The following is a 19388-nucleotide window of genomic DNA, read 5'->3' as shown; positions in this document are numbered from 1 at the left end:
CCCTTCATTTCCTCCCTGTGAGGCTTGAACTGGGGGGTGAAAACTCTTGGTTTCAGCTGGAGCCTCCCTCCAATAACTGGATAGGTAGTCTTGCCTCAGTTTCCTCATCTGTGGAATGGGGATTGCTAATGAGTTAACAGAGCAGGAACTGGAACAGGGAGGAGCTCAGTCACCCTTAGCTGTGGCTACTAGTCTGTTTAGCCCACATGCATTCAGAGTATGGTACGGAGCAGGCACAAGCTATGGAAAGGACATATGGAAAGCATAGGTGGCCAGGTCTCTTGGACATTGCAGGTTCACTTTATTTCACCAGCAGCACAGGGTTGCTTCTTTTGCTCCGCGAAGGGCGGAACAGCTTGAGCAGCATCCCAAGCAGGCCCAAGATGGTGCCCACCAGCAGCATCAGCTTCAGCCCCTTGAGGACAGAGTTGGCCTTCCCCTTCTGGGCCTCTCCTGCCTCCTGCTGTTGTCCATCTTCATCTCTCCTCAGACTCTCCAGTATATCCACCTTGGTCATGGGGTTGAATCGAGCTACAAGCTCCTGATGCACAAAGCACTTGTAAATGGCCGGCTGGAAGACTTGAAGTCGCCTGCCACCACTGGAGGGGTCCAAGATGGTGCTCACATCTTGGCCGGAGAGTTGGCCCTGCCAGGTCAGGGGTGTGTTGTTGGCTTCCCAGACAGTGGGCCTGCAAAGGAGTACAAGGTCAGCTGCAGTACCCAGGGGGAAAAGTGACAGATGTCTGAAGGAGCTTGAACCAGCAGCACCCTCCTCCCTGGAGAATAGCAAACACCACCCCCTCTGAGGAGAACTATATAGCAGTGAGCAAGGGGAGAATGGGGGCAGGAGAGCTGGGAGTTCTTAGAGCTTCACCCCTAACTGAGTGGGCCACCTGGCCAAATGCCTCCAGCTCTCTGAGCCTCCATTTCCCCATCCAAACACTGGAGGTGTAGTAGTTGTACCTACCTCAGACAGTTACTTGGAGGGATTTGCAAGAGTGCTCTCTAAATGATTTGTGTTCCCCTTTACCTGTCTGGCCTCATTTCCTCCGACATACTAGGCACAGTCCTGCCTCAGGGTCTTTGCCCCGGCTGCTCCCTTTGCCTCAACACTTGCCTTCGGTGTACCTTCTTTCAGTCCTAGCTAAATTGGTATCTTCTCAGAGACACCTTCCCTGACCTTCTCATTTAAACTTTCATCTTGCCCAGTCGCATCCTTTCTTCCTCCCCTATTGCTGTCTAAAATATTGTATATTTTATTCATTTGATTACTTTATTGCTCCATGAGGGCAGGAATCTTTTTCAGTTTTGTTCTGTACTGCATCCCAGATACGTAGAACAGTGCTTGGCTTATGAATGGTCAGTGGTAAGTGAATAATGTGGTAAGTAAATTATGTGGAAAGCAAATAAGTGAATCAGACATATTTCATGCCCATCACAAATGAAGAACAGAGGGTACACTCAACAGACAACATTGACAAGGCCAACTGATAATCATACAACCAATAAGTAATACCTATTAATGTAGAACTGTTTGTCAGACATTGTTGTTAAGTGTCTTTCCAGTTATTTGCCCCCTTAGACATCACAATTACCCCATGAGGCCGGGGCCAGCAAGACGTCTGTACTGAGTTAGATAGTGTTCTCCCCAAATTCATGTTCTAATTGGACATCAGAATGTGACCTTATTTGGAAATAAGGTCATTGCAGATGTAATTAGTTAAGATGAAGTCGGACTGCAGTAGGGTGGGCCCTAAATCTAATATGACTTGTGTCATTCTAAAAAAAAAAAGAGAAGAGACTCAGACACACGGGGAGAACGCCAAGTGATGATGGAGGCAGAGATTGGAGTGATGTAGCTAAGAGCCAAGGAAGGCCCAGGACTGTCAGCCACCACCAGAACCAGCATCTCAGACAGCACATGGTCCCACCGACACCTCAATTTTGGACTTTTAGCCTCCAGAACTCTAAGTGAATTCCTGTTGTCTTAAATCGTCCAGTTTGTGGTACTTTATTATGGTAGCCCTACCAAATGAATACAACCTCGATTCTACATATGGGAAAACTGAGGCCCAGAGAGACACCACAGGCCCAAAGTCACACAGATGAAAAGTGACAGAGCTGGGATTGGAACCTAGGCCTGGTCGAACCCAAAGCTTGAGACAGAAACCTCACAAGAAGTTGGCTCTAAAAACACGGGCAATTCTTGAAGCCTTGGTGACCTCTTTTGATTCTGATCTCAAGTTCCCAATGACTGGCACCCAGGATCTCCTTGTCAGCAAATGACATAGATGTCCCAGTGTAAATGGGAGGAGAGAGTCACATGTACTTTCCTGCACTTCTGAACTGTGGTATTTTTTTAGGGAGCGGGTATTTCTTTTATACTTAAAGGAGGAAGAAAGTAGGAAATGAGACAAAATAATGAGAATGAGAAAAGGGGAGAAGTAGAAATCACGGTTGGAATAAACAAGTAAAAGAAAACGAGTTGGAAGTGGAGAGGCCAGTTTCCACGGAGCCTGTAGATGCAGAGGTCCCAAGTGGTTCTGAGGGCTACCCCCTTGCAAGGGAGGGGCTGCTGCTGGCATGTGGGCCAGGAGGGCAAGGGGACCTCATGGTGTATGTAAGATTAAAGGTCTGCTGTGCCACTTCCCACCACAGGTCTTCCTGAGCAAGGACTGTATCCCTCCAAGCTGTACTTTTCCCATCTATAAATGGACCTCCTTGGAGTCCACAGCTCCTGGGGCCAGTAAGGAGGGATGGCAGAGGATGCAGTCCATGAAGAGAGTTTGTCCAGGGACTGGCCCCCCGTGAAAGTACAGCACTATAAGTAGTTGTAGTTACTACTGGGATAGGGGCGGGTGGGGAAGAAGAGGCACCTGGGGAGATTTCCCAGGGGCTCCAGGAAGGAAGAAGATAAGAACATGAGTGTGAACTCTGAGAGGCAGACCCTGATGGGCATGCCCGGGGCACCGTCTTCTCCTCCTGGAGCCTGCTGACCCTCTGATATGAGTCAGAGGCCTCAGAGCCCCAAGGCTTCCCAGTCTTCCTTCTGAAGAGCCTCACCACCCACCTTAGTTTCTCCCATCCCAGCCCTGACCACCCTGGACTGCCTTCATGCTGGGCTGAGGGCTTTCTGAGGGCAGGAAGTTTGGTGACCTCCATATCCACAGCATCACCCAGTGCAGGGCCAGAATCAGCAGAGCCCTTTCTGAGTATTAGCTGACCTTGTTCTACCTGTGTGATGCAATAGTGTGTGGGCACCAGAGGATATTTGCCAAAGGAACATCTGAAGAAGCCAGTGGAGAGAGCCTGTGAGGCTGACCCATGTAGAACCCCTCCCACTGCACGAATTAACCACAAAGGCTCCCAGACCGGCAGAGCCTAGCTAGGGGTCTAGGGCAGGGCTGGTGCCCATTTCTATCACCTGTAGATGGATCCTGGGGGACAGGTGAGCCACGCAGATCCTGACTCCTCACTGAGCTCGAAGTTGTCAAAAATGATGTCCTTCCCATTTGATGTTTCACATGGGACATTACAGGCTTCCACCTGCATCTCAGGCCGCATGCGGCTGGACCACAGCCTAGCACCTCCCAGATAGAGCCAGCAGGGCAAGGGTTTCTCCAGAGGCTCCTGAATGTAGCAGTACCCCAGGCGTTTGCGCTCACCCGGCTCCCCGCAGCGGTTACAGTCCTGCCAGGGATCCCAGTGAGTGAAGATGAGCTCTTTGCTGCCCAGACTCAGGGACTCACTCTGCAGGGGCTTTTGGCCCAGGCCTCTGTGTGTAATATGCAGGATGCTGACGTCCTGAAAGTCAATCTCGTACTGCACCACTTGGGTGCCGTTCTTGTCCTGGCAGTTGTAGAAGCCCGTCTGGGATGGCAATGGATTTTTAATGAGAATGCTGCCTCCAGGCCTTATTTCTACGTTCGGAACACTGAGGGGGTAGCTGGACCAGTTGGTCTCATCATGCAGGAAAAAGTAGTGCCACTGTGCCCCAGAGGAGTTGCAATGCAGTAAGATATCATTGTTGGAAAGTAGGGCCCGCTGGCATAGCTTGCCATGGGAACAGTTGATGGAAACATAGAATCCCAGCACTGGGACAGCAAAGCTGAGCAGCAGCCACAGGGTGGTCAGCATGGTGGACTGAGACTGTGGCAGTGGGCCGGGCACCACTCTGGACATTGTGAGGTCACTCATGAAACTCAGACCTCAGCCCTGCACAGCAGAATTAACTGCAGTTCATCCCATGGATGTGTGAGGTCATGATCCCTATTTGTTTTGTGACAAGTCAACAACCCTATTTAATTTCTCTTTCAAGCCCTCTACTCTGCTGGAGTAGGAGGAATTTTAATTTATCTATTCAGGATTTTCACTACCATCCCAGTACTTTAGCATTAAAGTGTCACGTGTGAACAATCAACACATTTTTCCTAAAGACCTACTAAGTTCTGGGCACAGTTTTTAGTGCTAAGGATGAAGAGGTCAATAAATCCCCTGGTTATCATTCTTAACTCACACCTCTCCCCCAGCCTCTCCTCTCCAGCCTTGTTAGCCTCACTGCTTGTTTGCTGTCTCCTGAACACAGCAGGTGAGCAAAGGGCTCCCACCTCAGCTTTGCACATGCTGGTCCCTGGCTCTTTCCACAGATATCTGCATGACTCAATTCATTTAAACAAATAAATATTTTTCTCAGTTGCCCCCTTCTCAAACCCTTTTCTAAACTCCTTCTTAGTCCCAAAACTAAAAATAATTGTGCAGGCTTGATCTGCCTTCATTCACTCATTTCAAAAATGTTTACTGAATGCCTACCGTGTGCTAACTGTTATTCTAATCACAGCAGTGAACAGGTTAGGAAAAGCCTCTGCCCTCCTTGAACTTACCTTCTAGTGGAAGAGACAGATAATAAAAAAAAAATATAATAAATACTGTCAAATATAATAGAGTCTCGTTATGTACACAGTTATTTTTCTATAAAGTTGCTGAACTAGCAAATACTGAAACACTATTCCTAGAAGAAACACAGGATTAGGGTCCTACAGGCATTTGGACATAAGTTTTTTTGTCAACTGATCAGCACAGAATCTTATTTTAGGTGTGTTTTCTTAAAGACACCTTATTTAATATTTATTGTTGGTTCATTAACTTGTAGCCAATAGCACTATAACTCGTACCTGAACAAAGCTAATCTAATACATATATATTCTTCATAAGGCACATCGCAGCCTTCTTGCCCTTAGGAACACTAGATAGCACTTCAGCACTATGTTTAGGAATCATTTTAAACGGCAAAATCACCAAATCAAAGCACAAATATGTAAAGAAAAAGTGGCACTAAATAAACCTTGAATAAGGATACTCGTTAATAGTATGAGAGCTAAAACAAGGCAGAGCGTCACCTTGTTCAGCTTCAGCTGGGAACATGCATTGGTAGGTGACTCAATTTTTTTGCTACTCTGTGCTTGTCTGTAAATGATTATGAAAGCACCGTGGGTATTGATTTGGGGGTTATGAATAAATTTTAGTGAGTAGGTGAATTCATAAGTATGGAACCCTTGAATAATGAGGACTGGCCATAATAACTGCTAAAGAGAAAAACAGAGCAGGAAAATGGGTACAGGAAGTGAAAGATGGTATATAGGTATGAGCTGTATTAGGGAGGATGATCAGGCTTATCTGAGTATTCTCTAAGGAGGTGAAGTTTCATCAACACCTGAATAAAATGTGATAAAGAGACATGTGGATTTCTGAAGGAAAAATATTCCCCAGGAGAAGGCTAGACACTGACATCGCTGCTGGGTTAGTGTATTTAAAGGGTGTGGAGGCCAGAGTAACTGAGGAAGAATGGACAAGGGGGAGAGTGGTGAGTAGGTGAGGTCAAAGTTCATCTAGTCTTTGATAGGACATACTGCCTTTTTCCCTTTACCTGGCTATTTAAGGCTGGGGTCTCTCTTAGCCATGCCGCTGCCCCATGTGGGGACCTCTACAGGTTATTTTTAGCATAAGCTGTATGCTTAGACTCAGGAATTGTTGCTTTTATGTATCTTGTTACCACCCCCCACCCCAGGAGTGGCACATCCTTTCTGCTCTTACTTCCTCTCTGCTCTCAGATCTACAAAACCACCTAGACTTTTTTGTCTGCTTCCCAGGACCTTATAATGTCCCTCTACATAAGACATATTAACACCTATACTCCTATTGTTTCCCCTCTATCTCTCTCCTTCTCTGTCTTTCTTTTCAGTCCAGGGAATCTTTTCTAAACAGGTAAGCAGGGCTATGGAAAGACTGTAGGAAAGCCCATTTCAATTTTAATTTTATCTAGATGGAAAGTCATAAACTGACTGAATTCAGCCTGAATATATGTTTTAATAGGCCTCAGAAGATGTTTTTAGAATATGTAAATCAGTGACCAAAATGTAAAATCCAAGAGATTTCATACAAGAGTCTAGATTCCTTGCTATTCTTTAAATAATGTGGGTGAGTTTCTGCTTACTGCTACAAATTGAGTAGCTTACATCAGACAAACCCACTTAATTATAACAACTGTGGATTTTATGATAATATGATTACAATGTTTAAGAAATGACACGATGAAGATTCAAATCTATATAGAAGAATCAAACGGAAATACTAGAATTAAAAAATAAAAGTTGTGAAATTAAGAATTCACTAGAAAGGGTAACAATCTATTAGATACAACAGAGGGGAGGATCAGGAAAATGAAAACTGTGTCCATAGAAAAATATCTTTACTGAAACATGCAAAGGAAAAAGATAGGAAAAAAATACAGAAAATAGTGTAAGAGACTTATGAGATATGATGAAAATGTCTAAAATGCATGTAAATGAAGACCCAGAATTAAAAGAGATAGGAGCATAAGCAATATTTGAAGAGATACGGAATGAAAATGTTCCAAGACTGATGAAAGACATTAAGTCACAAAGTCAATAAGGTCTTTAAACTCCGCACAGGATAATAAAGGGAACTACACATAGCAACTTTATAAGAACACATTGCTGAAAGCCAGAGAAGAAATCTTAAAAATGACCAGGGGAGAAAAAGATACATTACTTTCGAAGCAACAACTATAAGACCCCACATTGACTTACAAAAAGAAATAACGGAAGCTGGAAGACAATGGGATGACATCTTCAAAGCACATAAAGAAAATGATTGCCAATCTAGAACTCTCTCTATAGAAGTCTATACACTAAAATGAAAATATTCTTCAAAGATGGAAGCCAAAAAAACAAGTTATTTTCAGATTAAAACAGAGAATTCACCATAGCAGAGCTCACTAAAAGTAATAGTAAAGTGAATTCTCCAGGCAGCAGGAAAATTATCTCCAGTGGAAGCAAGTCACTCCAGGAATGAAAAGCACCCAAAGAGTGAAATTTGGGTAAAAGTAAATTAATATAGAGAGTGTTTTAAAATGTCTCATGGGGTATAAAATATACGTGAAATAAAAATAACTGATAACAAGAGACAACAGATGGAAGGAGAATAAATGGAGCTAAAAGATTATAAGGTCTCTGCATTGTCTAGGAAATGGTACAAGAATAAATTTATATTGTATTCTAATAAGTGATAATGTTGTAATCTCTAGAGCAAATAATAAAATAATGCATATTTAATAAACTAATAGAGGGAGAAATGGAAGGATAATTTAAAAAACACTTGGTGAATCCAAAAGCAAGAAAAGACAGAAGAACCAAAGAAAAGATGGAAAAAGTAGAAAGCAAACAGGAATATGGTAGATTGAAATCCAACTATATTAGTAATTATATCAAAGTAAATGAACTAAATATTAAAAGACAAAGATTTTAAGACTTAAGACAAAAATAAATATCTAAATGTGTACTGCTTAAAAGATATTCACCTTAAATAAAAGATATTGAAAAGTCAAATGTAAAAACATGGGAAAATATGCAAATGCTAACCAAAAGAAAAACTGGTGTAGTAGCTATACTAATAACAGAAAGTAGATATAAGGCCAAAAATATTAATAGAGATTACAAAAGACATTTTATAAAGTAGTCAATCCAGTAGGAAGATACATAGATCTTAAGTTTGTGTGAACCTAAAAGTATATAAAGCAAAACATGATTGTACTAAATGTTGAAAGAGACAAATCCACAATGGAATATGCAAACAAAAATTTAGTAGAGATATAGAAGATTTGAACCATATGATATAAACTCGACCTAATTCATGTAACAGAACACTCCACTTAACTTTAGAACATACATTCCTTTCACATTCACATGAAATATTTGCCAAAATTGACCATATTTTAGGCCATCCAAAAATGTTAAATGAACTGAATCACATTTTTACCAGAGGAATTAAGCTGGACACATATGACAAAAAGATAACAAGAACATCCTTGAATATTTAAAGATTATACAATGAAATTTCAAAATAACTGATGGGTCAAAAGAGAAATCACAAAAATAGAAAGTTTTCTTAACTGACTGGAGATGAAAATGTAACATCAAATTTGTGAAATGCAGGTAAGTTGTGCTTAGGGGAAAATTTACAGCCTAAATACATACTTTGGGGAAAAAGGGATAAAAACTAGAGATCTAAGAAAGCATCGCAAATACTAGAAATGAATTAGATAAAAAACAAAAGTACAATTAAAAAAAAATCAAGAAATAAAAGTAGATTGTTTAAAAAGATGAATGAGATTGATATAGCCCTAGCGAGATTGATCAAGAAAAAAAGAAGGGGACCTAAATAACTAATATTAGTAGTGAAAAATGAGGTATTACTACAGATGATGAGAGATTATTACAAACAACTTTTGGCCAAAACTTCCGAAAATTTAGATGAAATGGATAAATTCATTGAAAAACTCAACAGTTGAATAAGAAAAAATCTGTAGTTCTAGATTACTATTAAAGAAATTGAATCTGTAGTCAAAAACATATGTACAAAAAAAGCCTCTAAGCCCAGAAAGCTTTACCAGTAAATTCTTCTAAACATTTCTTAACAATTAAGAAATGAAATAAATCTTTCAAAACCTTTCCAGAAATAGAAAAAGATATAACACTTCCAAACTTCCATGAGGCCGGCATCATCTTGATACCAAAAGCTTATAAGGACATTACAACAAAGGAAGACCTATACTACCAGATATCACGACTTATTATGAAGGTATAATAATTAAGACACATTGGTACAAGTAGGGATAGACAAATTGTTATCAGTCAGAGCTCCATGAGGAGACAGGAACAACAGTTGTGTCTATGTTGGCATGAGCATAGGCCAGAGTGTCTTGGTCTCTAGGTTTTATGTTTGAATATCAAGAAACTATGAGGGCAGGGACTAGACCTTTGTTGGTCACCATCATGTCCACAATATCACCCTAGAGCCTGGCTGAGAAGAGGTACCAGAGAATTCTTGCTGAATAAACATCTGAACAAGCCAGTGGGGAGACCCCTTCCTGCATCGATTGACCACGAAGGCCTATGGGCTTGAAGACAGAGCCTACTTTTCCATTGGAAGGTAAACCCCTGTCCCAGGTGGGCACAGGAAACAAAGCCTAGTCCAGTCACCTGTAGATGGAGGCCAAGGGGCAGGTGAGCCATATGTTGGTCAACTTGCCCAACTGGTAAATGTCAAAGATGAAGTATGGCTGGTTGATTTCCTTGAAGTGGTCACAGGGTACAAGGCAGGCTTCCACCTGCATTTCAGGCCGCATGCGGCTGTCTTTCACCTTCTCCACTCTCAGATAGAGCCAACAAGGCATGGGTTTCTCCAGGGGCTCCTCAATGTAGCAGTACCCCAGGCGTTTGCGCTCACCCGGCTTCCCACAGCGGTTACAGTCCTGCCAGGGCTCCCATTGGGTGAAGATAAGTACACTGGTACCCAGCTTCAAAGTCTCATTCTGAAGGGGCTTTTGGCCCAGACCTTTGTGTGTAATATGCAGGGTGGTGACATCCTGGAAATCAAGCTCATAGTCCACCACGAGGGCACTCTCATTGTCCTGGCAGTGATAGAGGCCTGTCTGGGAGGGCTGAGGGTTGGTCAGTTGGAGGCTGCCCCCAGGCAGTTTCTTTATGTTAGGCATTGAGGACACCAGCAATGGCTCCTCCTCAAGAATAGAAGAGTAGTACCAGAGTGCCTTTGGATGGTCACACTGCAGGACAACGTCATTGCCTGAGAGTAGAGCCTGCTGGCAGAGACTCTTGTAGGCACAGCTGATTAATATCTGGGTCCACAAAGTGGGGAGAGAAAGACTAAGCAGCAATAGGGTGGCCAGCATTGTAGCCCAAGACTACAGAAGAAGGCTGGGAACCACCTTGGACATTGTGAAGTCATCCACAGAACTCAGACATCAGTCCTGGGCAGTAGAATGAACCTTGGTCCACCGCACTTCCAGGAGGACAGTTCATGTCATCAGATAGCTTGGCATAGGTTATAGGGTCAAAAACTTAAATATCCACAAGAGCTGGACAGGAAACAAAATGAGTGAACCTAAGTCAGAACAAGTGAACTAAAAAGCCAAATTATTTGTCCTCCTACTACCCAAAAGACAATGGTGAAATGGGACAAATGGCTTCATGTACATCAGGAAAAAAGAAGAGGAGACACACAGAACTCACTGGTCTGTACTGTTTCTAAAATCCAGAAAGAAGATACAGCAAGGGCTTCCTATCTTGTAGATCAGGAGAATTCCTTAATTAGCACCAAATCAGCTTCTTGGGGGTGGGGTTTCCCAAACCTTTGTTCTCTGTGGCTCATGTCTCTCTTCTTCAGGGAGGTATCTCCTTTCCATTGTCTTCGTTAGCTACATCTGAACTGGCATTGGAAGATGTGAGCTCCTTAGCACATGAGCAGTTTTCTCAGTGTGCTTGCTATCTCCCAAGGTTTAGGACTTAAAGATTCTTATAAGCCGCCAGCCAATTCCACATGAAAACGAAAACAAACACACCATCCACCGTTCTGTTCAAGATGTTCCCTACTCCTTGCTCTCTCATTCTCCCTCTCTTTCTCCCCCTCTCTCTGTCATTACAAGCATCTTAAAGGCATCCATGGAGAGCCATATTCTTCCATCTTTTGTTCACTGAGCCTTTTTGTCTACCAGGGAGTAACTTAAGGATATTTCTGGGAGTATCTTAATTCATTCAGAGATTTTAACAATGGTTAACAGTGATTTAATTAGTGATATTCCTTGATTTTATCCGTGACAAAAGCTAAGTTCTAATTGGGCTTTGTTTCTCAAAGGCCTTCCCAATTTTTGGCAAACTTTGGCCAATGTTCACTCCTAGTGTTCTGTATTTCAACTACTTCCCCTAAAGCTGTAAGTTCATTAAATATTTTATCTGCCATCAAGAGTATCTCAGGCAATAGTCTCTAGCCTTCTTGTTTCAAATAAGTTTTCTTGTTCCATTTGCTCTATCTCTAAGTCAATGCCATGTGTCTTTATTTTTATTATAGTAGCACCCCACTCCTTATATCAATTTCTGTATCACTCAAGATAGGCTATTTGTTACTACACAGTAATAAACTTTTCCCAAATCTCAATGGCTTACAAAACAAGGTTTTATTTCACACTCAGGCTCCACGTCCATTGTGAGCTGGCATTATAATCATCAGGGATCCAGGTTGATGGAGCAACTCCCATTTCCAATTTCATTCCAGAGGAGGAAGAAAGAGAGCTCTGTAGTATTTTATGTCTACAATTAAATGCTCTGGCCTTAAAAGATACATGTCACTCGTTCACTAACCATTAGCCAGAAATAGTTACATGGCATCACCAATTCACCAACCCAACAAAGGAATGGAATTCTATATGTCCTGAAACAGTTGGCAAATAGCAGTTAGTAATGATAACCACAGCTAATGTCTACTATAAGGAGACCATAAAATTATACCATAAAATCAAAACCATTATATTATACCATAAAATTAAATACATTCTCAAAATCCTCACGTCAGATCTCTCCTGATTCCTGGAGTTCCAGTCAAGATAGTGGGGTAGATAAAAGCAGGGTTCACTCCCTTCCATGACAGCATTAAAGTTACAACCAAATTGTAAAACAAACAACTTGGAGAACCACCTGAAGTTTAGCTTATCATAACACATACATCTGAGAATATTAAAAAAAAAAGCCACATTAAGTCTAGTAGAAGGGGCGGAGACATGAAGCAGGCTGGTTCCACACCCACACGTGGCAGCTGAGCAGTAGGAGGAAGAATGCAGCTACAGAGGCCCCCCCCCGAAGTAACAAGAGGACCTAGCCCCCACATGGGGCTCCCCAACACTGGGTTCCAGTCCCAGGAAAGGGAGTTCCCAGAAAATCTGACTATAAAAACCAGTGGGGACTCAAGCCATCTGGGTGAGACAGAAGGAACCTGAAAACTCAGACATTCCCTTAAAGGGCATGTGAACAGACTCATTTGCTCACAGACACTCACCCTGAGCTCTGGCGGAGTGTCAGCTACTCAGGAGGCACAAGAGACAGATGGGGAAAGGCTGAGTTGCATGATGCCAAGGCAAATGCTGGAGGGACAGTTGCCATTGCTCCTTTGTCAGGCCCCCTCCAGAGCAGTCTGCAGATGAGCGCCATCCTGCCTGTGTGACACGCTCCCACCTCCCATCATGCAGCCAATTCTGAAGCTGCATTGGTCTGGAGAGATCAGCCAGCTCCACCCCATGTTGCCCTGGGGCCCCGTTGTACCCAGCCCACAAATTGCCTGCACTGGCCCATTGCTGGGCAGCCAGCCCCACCCTGCACCTTCCCTGGGCTGTGCATTTATTGGCAGGCAGCAGACTGTGCCCACCTGAGTTGCAGTATCACTTGGGTGTATTGCAGGGGTATGAAGACCTGAGGCAGACAGAGGCTGGCCTTGCTGCAATCGCAGACTTTTACAAGAAAGTGCAGATTCAGCATTGGCTGGGTTAAATTCATTTGCTCTATCCTGGTGACTCCTTGCGTCCCCACACCACCCCTAACTCACATGCTACCAAAGACTCAGTTCTTCCAGCTGTGAAGTCATACAAGCAGCTGGCAAACAGCTCCAGGCCCTGAGGTGCACTGGTCCTTTTGCTAAGCCATCCTAGGTCTGGTACTGGGGATAACCAGTCTTGGCTCGCAGCATGGTCTCTCCCACTTGCCTCAAGATCTAGCATAGGCAGCAACCATTTGCGGATCACTCCGTAGCTCCTACCAGGTAGATCTGAGCCATCAAAGCCAGTGGCTGACCTTGGCCTACATGGGAACCAACATACCCAAAAGCTGGTGTCACACAACAACAGAGCATCACCTGACTAGCGCCATAAGTGGCACAACCAAAGGATGGCCTCAACAGGATATGAGACTGCTGGGGTGAATCCTACTCCACGGGGTCAGCCCCCAAACAGCTTTTCATACATTGTGAGTCTGGCCGATCCCCAAGCCAGTCAGCCTGAGAGTCAATCACATCCCCTGACATGAATCAAGGCTTAGCTACAGCAGAAAAGGACATACACAACCACACAAGGAACACACCCAGAGCCTCCGGTGCAGGTGATCAGGGAGACTGCACCAATGGGCCGCACAAGACATCTACTACATAAGGCTACCTGGCCAAGGTTAGGAGATGGGAGATGTAACAAATATTCCAAATACATAGATACAAACAAAGAGAGGCAACTAAAATGAGAAAACTAAGGAACATGGTGCAAATGAAACAACAGGAGAAAACTCCAGAAAAAAACAAACAAACAAACAAAAAACTAAACAAAATGGAGGCAAGCAACCTACCAGAGACAGAGTTCAAAACACTGGTTATAAGGATGCTCAATGACCTTAGGGGGAGAATAAATTATCTCAGTGAGAACAACAATAGAGAGATAGTAAGTATAAAAAAGGACATAGACACCATAAAGAAGAACCAGTCAGAAACAAAAAATACACTAGAAGGAATCAACAGTAGATTAAATGAAGTGGAGGATTGAACCAGCAAATTGGAAGACAAAATAGCAGTAAACACCCAATTAGAACAACAAAAAGAAACAAAGAATAAAAAAAAAAACTGAGGACAGTTTAAGAGACCTCTGGAACAACATCAAATGTACCAACACCCACAACATTCGGATATCAGAACAAGAAGAGAGAGAGCAAAGGAGAGAGAACCAATTTGGAGAAATAATGACAGAAAACTTCCTTAACCTGGTGAAGGAAATAGACATAAAAGCCAAGGAAGCACAGAGTCCCAAATGAGAGGAACCCAAACAGAACTACACCAACACGTATCATCATTAAAATGCCAAAATTTTGAGGCAAAGAGAGAATCCTAAAAGCAGCAGGAGAAAGGCAGCTAGTTACTTACCAGAGAGCTCCCATAAGAATGTCAGCTGATTTCTCAATAGAAACAAAAGGGATTGGCATGAAATATTAAAAGTGATGAAAAATAAGAACCTACAACCAAGACTACTCTACCTAGCAAGGCTATCAATTAAAATTGAAGGTAAGACAAAGAGCTTCCCAGACAGGAAAAAGCTAAAGGAATTCATCACCAACAAGAAATGTTAAGGGGACTTTTGTAAAAAAAAAAAAAGGGGGGGAACCCATAAATATGAATAATAAAATGGCAATGACTATGTACCTATCATTAATCACTTTAAATGTAAATGGATTCAATATTCCAATCAAAAGACATAGGGTAGCCGAATGGATAAGAAAACAAGCCCCATACATATGCTGTGACAAGAGACCCACCTCAGATCAAATGACTCACACAGGCTGAAAGTTAAGGAATGGAAAAAGATATTTTGTGAAAATGGAAATGGAAAAAAAAAACTAGGGTAGCAATATTTATATCAGACAAAATAGACTCTAAAACAAAGGTTATAATAAGAGACAAAGAAGGGCATTACATAATGATAAAGGAATGAATACAACAAGAAGACATAACCCTAGTGAACATATACACACCCAACATAGGAGCAGCTACAGATACAAAGCAATTCTTGACCAACATAAAAGGAAAGATTGATAGTAATACACTCTTAGTAGGAGACTTTAACACTCCATTGACACCAATGGACAGATTTTCCAGACAGAAAATCAATAAGGAAACAGCAGCCTTAAAAGACATACTAGACCTGATGGATTTAAATGATATTTTCAGAGCATTTCACCCTAATGCAGCAGAATATACATTCTTCTCAAGTGCACATGGAACATTTTTCAGGATAGACCACATGATAGGACACAAAACGTCTCAACAAGTTTAAGAAGATTGAAATCATATCAAGTGTCTTTCTCGAACCGTAAAGATATGAAACTAGAAATCAACAAGAAAAAACTGGAAAACACACAAATACATGGAGGTTAAACAACATGCTACTAAACAAGGAATGGGTTAACAATGAGATCAAGGAAGAAATCAAAAGATACCTAGAGACAAATGAAAATGAAAACACGATGACTCAAAATCTATAGGATACAGTGAAAGCAGTCCTAAGAGGGAAATTCATAGCAATACAGCCCTACCTCAAGAAACAGGAAAAATTTCAAGTAAACAATCTACATTTAAACAATCTACCTTACACTTAAAAGAAATAGAAAAAGAACAGAAAACAAAGCCCTGCATGGGTGGAAGGAAGGAAATAATAAAGATCAGAGCGGACATAAACAAAATAGAGTCTAGAAAAACAATACAAAAGATCAATGAAACCAAGAGCTGGTTCTTTGAAAGGATAACAAATTGATAAACTTTTAACCAGACTTATCAAGATAAAAATAGAGAGGACTCAAATAAATAAAATCAGATATTAAAGAGAAGTAACTATAAACTCCACAGAAATACAAAGGATTATAAGAAAATACTACAAGCAATTACATGCCAACAAATTGGACAAATTGGAAATGGATACATTCCTAGGAACATACAATCTCCCAAGAATGAATCAGAAAGAAATAGAAAATCTGAATCAATTGATTACCACCAATGAAACTGAATCAGCAATTGAAAAACTTCCAAAAACAAAATTCCTGGACTGCGTGGCTTCAAAGGTGAATTTTACCAAATATTCAAAGAAAATTAATACCTATTCTTCTCAAACTATTCCAAAAAATTCGAGAGGAGGTAAGGCTGCCTAACTCTTTGTATAAAACTACCATTACCCTAAATCCAAAACCAGACAAAGACAGTACGAAAAAAAAAAAAAAAAAACCCGGAAAACTATAGGTCAATATACCTTATGAACATTGATGTAAAAATCCTCAACAAAATATTAGCGAACTGAATTCAGTAATGTGTTAAAAATATAATATATCATGATCAAGTTGGATTTATTCCTGAAATGCAAGGTTGGTTTAATATCCGCAAATCAATTAATGTGATATACCACATTAACAAATTGAAAGATAAAAATCATGATCATATCAATAGATGCAGAAAAAGCATTCAACAAAATCCAGCATATATTTATGATAAAAACCCTCAGCAAAGTGGGAATAAAGGGAACATATCTCAATATAATAAAGGCCATACATGACAAACTTACAGCTAACATACTCAATGGGGAAAGGCTAAAAGCATTTTCCTTATCGGGAAGAAGACAAGGATGCCCACTTTTATCACTTCTATTCAATATAATGTTGGGTGTCCTAGCTACAGCAATTGGACAAAAGAAAAGAAATAAAAAGCATCCAAAATGGAAAGGAAAAAGTAAAATTATCATTATTTGCAGATGACATGGTACTATACAGAGAGAACCCTAAAGATTCCACAAAAATATTAGAACTGAAAATGAATTTAGTAATTTTACATGATACAAAATTAATATTCAGAAGTCATTAATATTCAGTGCATTTTTTATCCACCAATGATGAATTATCAGGAAGACAAATAAAGAAAACAATCCCACTTATAACTGCATCAAAAACAATAAAATACCCGGGAATCAAATTAACCAAGGAGATAAAAGGCTTGTTCTCAGAAAATTATGCCATTGAAAAAAGAAATGGAAGAAAATACAAATAAATGGAAGCATATACTGTGCTCATGGGTAGGAAGAATCAACATCATTAAAATGGCCGTACTACCCAAAGCAATCTATTGATTCAGTGCAATCTCTATCAAAATACCAATGGCATTTTTTCAGAGAACTAAAACAAATAATCAGAAACTTTATATGGAACCATAAAAGATCCCAAGCAACCATGGCAATCTTGAGAAAGAAGAGGGTTGAAGGTATCACATTACCTGGTATCAAACTATACTGCAAGGCTATAGTAATCAAAACAGCATGGTACCATCATAGAAACAGACACATCGATTGATAGAACAGAATAGAGAGCCCAGAAATAAACCCACACCTATATAATCATGTAATCTATGACAAAGGAGGCAAGAACATACAATGGGGTAATGACAGTCTCTTCAACAAATGGTGTTGGGAAAACTGTACAGATACATGCAAAAATACGAAACTGGACCATCTTCTTACACCATATACAAGAATAAACTCAAAATAGATTAAAGATTTAAATGTAAGACCCAAAACCCCAAAACTTGTAAAAGAAAACATGGGCACTAAACTCTCTGATATTGCTATTAGTACTGTTTTTTCTGATATATCTCCTTGGTCAAGAAAAACAAAAGAAAAATATAAATAAGTGGGACTACATCAAACTAAAAAGGTTTGGCCCAGCAAAGGAAACCATCGACAAAATGAAAAGACAACCTACTGAATGGCCGGAGATTTTGCTTATGATACATCTGACAAGAGGTTAATATCCAAAATCTATAAAGAACTCATACAACTAAACACCAAAAAATATATATATATCATCCAATTAAAAAATGGGCAGAAGACCTGAATAGGTATTTTTCCAAAGAGGACATACAGATGGCCAATAGAAATATAAAGATGCTCAAGGTCACTAATCATCAGAGAAATGCAAATTAAAACAACAGTGAGATATCACCTCACACTTGTCAGATTGACTATCATCAATAAATCAAAAAATGATAAATGTTAGCGAGAATGTAGAGGAAAGGGAACCCTTTTACACTGTTGATGGGATTGCAAATTGGTACTGCTACTATGGAAAACAGTCTGGAGTTTCCTCAAAAAATTAAAAATTGGTCTATCTTTTGTGCCAGCAATTGCACTTCCGGGTATTTATCCAAAGAAAATCAAAACACTAGTTTATAAAAATCTTATGTGTACTCTTATGTTCACTGTAGCAGTGTTCACAATAGCCAAGATATGGAAGCAACCTAAGTGCCCATTGATAGACGATTGATTGGATGACGAAGTTATGGTACATATATACAATGGAATATTACTCGGCCATTAAAAAATGAAATCTTAACATTTGCAACGACATGGATGGAGCTAGAGGTTATTATGCTGATTGACATAAGTCAGACAGAAAAAGATAAATACCATATGATTTCACTTATATGCAGAATCTAAGGAACAAAAGAAATGAACAAACTGAATGAAAACAGACCCACAGATACAGAGAAAAAAACTGTTGATTGCCAGAGGGGAGGGAGTTGGGAGGCTGAGTGAAAAAGGTGAAGGGATGAAGTATAAATTAGTAGTTACAAAACAGTCATGGGGATTTAGAGTATAGCATAGAGAATACAGTCAATATTACTGTAATGGTTGTGTGCAGTAACAGATGGGTGTTAGATTAATCAGGAGGATAATGTCATAAATTATATAAATGTCTAACCACTGTACTGTATACCTGAAACTAATGTAAAAAAAAAAAAAATCTCTCCTAAAGTTATATTGGCCAGGATTAGGTCTCATATGCAGATCCAAAGCAATCCCCGAAAGGAAAGGAAATTTCCATGATTGGTTTAAGCCAATCAGAATTTGTTTTCTAGGACTGGGGAAATACTATTTTTCTGACCACAGAAGTCAAAGAAAACTCAAACAAAATCAGGGCTTTGTATGCATGAAAGATGTAAAAGAGAATGTTTCTTTGGTGTAACCAACCATGTTTTCCACAGCATCCACTGATGAGAAATATCAGTCACACCAGGACTATGGTAGGCAGTGTATAAGCTACACGACCTTAGGCAAGTTGCTGAAACTTGCTAAACCTCAGTTTCATCATCCGTAAAATAGGGACAATAGAACTCTCTGTTTTAAGCTATGATTGTTATAAAGCTTTCAAGAGATCATTCATGTCAAATTCTTGGCACAGTCTGGGTTTGGAATAAGATAGCAGTTAGGATTATGAAAATGTGGCCGAGGTTTCATTCACAGGCTCTGGGATCAGTTTTATTTCTTGATCCACTTTTTATTAGAGTAATTTGGTCCCACCAACCCCATCTTCTATGCCTGGTACGTTCATTAACTCTGTAAATAGTTATTGCTTACTCACTTGCATCAGGCACTAAGGATCCAGGCTAAGTTCCTGCCCTCT

General features: G+C 40.6%; 2 protein-coding genes across 3 annotated transcripts in view; both read right to left on the bottom strand.

Moving 5' to 3' along the window:
- Positions 1-279: 279 nt before the first annotated feature.
- Positions 280-19388, bottom strand: part of LOC120592503 (protein FAM187B-like) — a 31551-nt gene continuing 12442 nt past the window's right edge. Inside the window, exons 1-2 of one of the 2 annotated variants that reach the window (XM_039850235.1) lie at positions 3425-4137; positions 280-689 (exon numbers count right to left, since the gene is read on the bottom strand). In XM_039850235.1, the coding sequence (XP_039706169.1) occupies positions 302-689; positions 3425-4137 (1101 nt within the window). In that variant the 3' untranslated portion in view covers positions 280-301. Of the gene's footprint in view, positions 690-3424; positions 4138-19388 lie in introns of those variants that run through there. The other variant, XR_005650125.1, reaches the window with a different exon arrangement.
- On the bottom strand, positions 9554-10267 carry LOC120592504 (protein FAM187B-like). Its single transcript, XM_039850236.1, has one exon. The coding sequence runs from the start codon at positions 10265-10267 to the stop codon at positions 9554-9556; it is 714 nt and encodes a 237-aa protein (XP_039706170.1).

Source organism: Pteropus medius, unplaced genomic scaffold (genome assembly GCF_902729225.1).
Source record: "Pteropus medius unplaced genomic scaffold, Ma_sr-lr_union100, whole genome shotgun sequence".
Lineage (NCBI taxonomy): Eukaryota > Metazoa > Chordata > Mammalia > Chiroptera > Pteropodidae > Pteropus > Pteropus medius.
The sequence above is the reverse complement of the archived record's forward strand: the minus strand, read 5'-3'. Positions and strand labels throughout refer to the sequence as shown.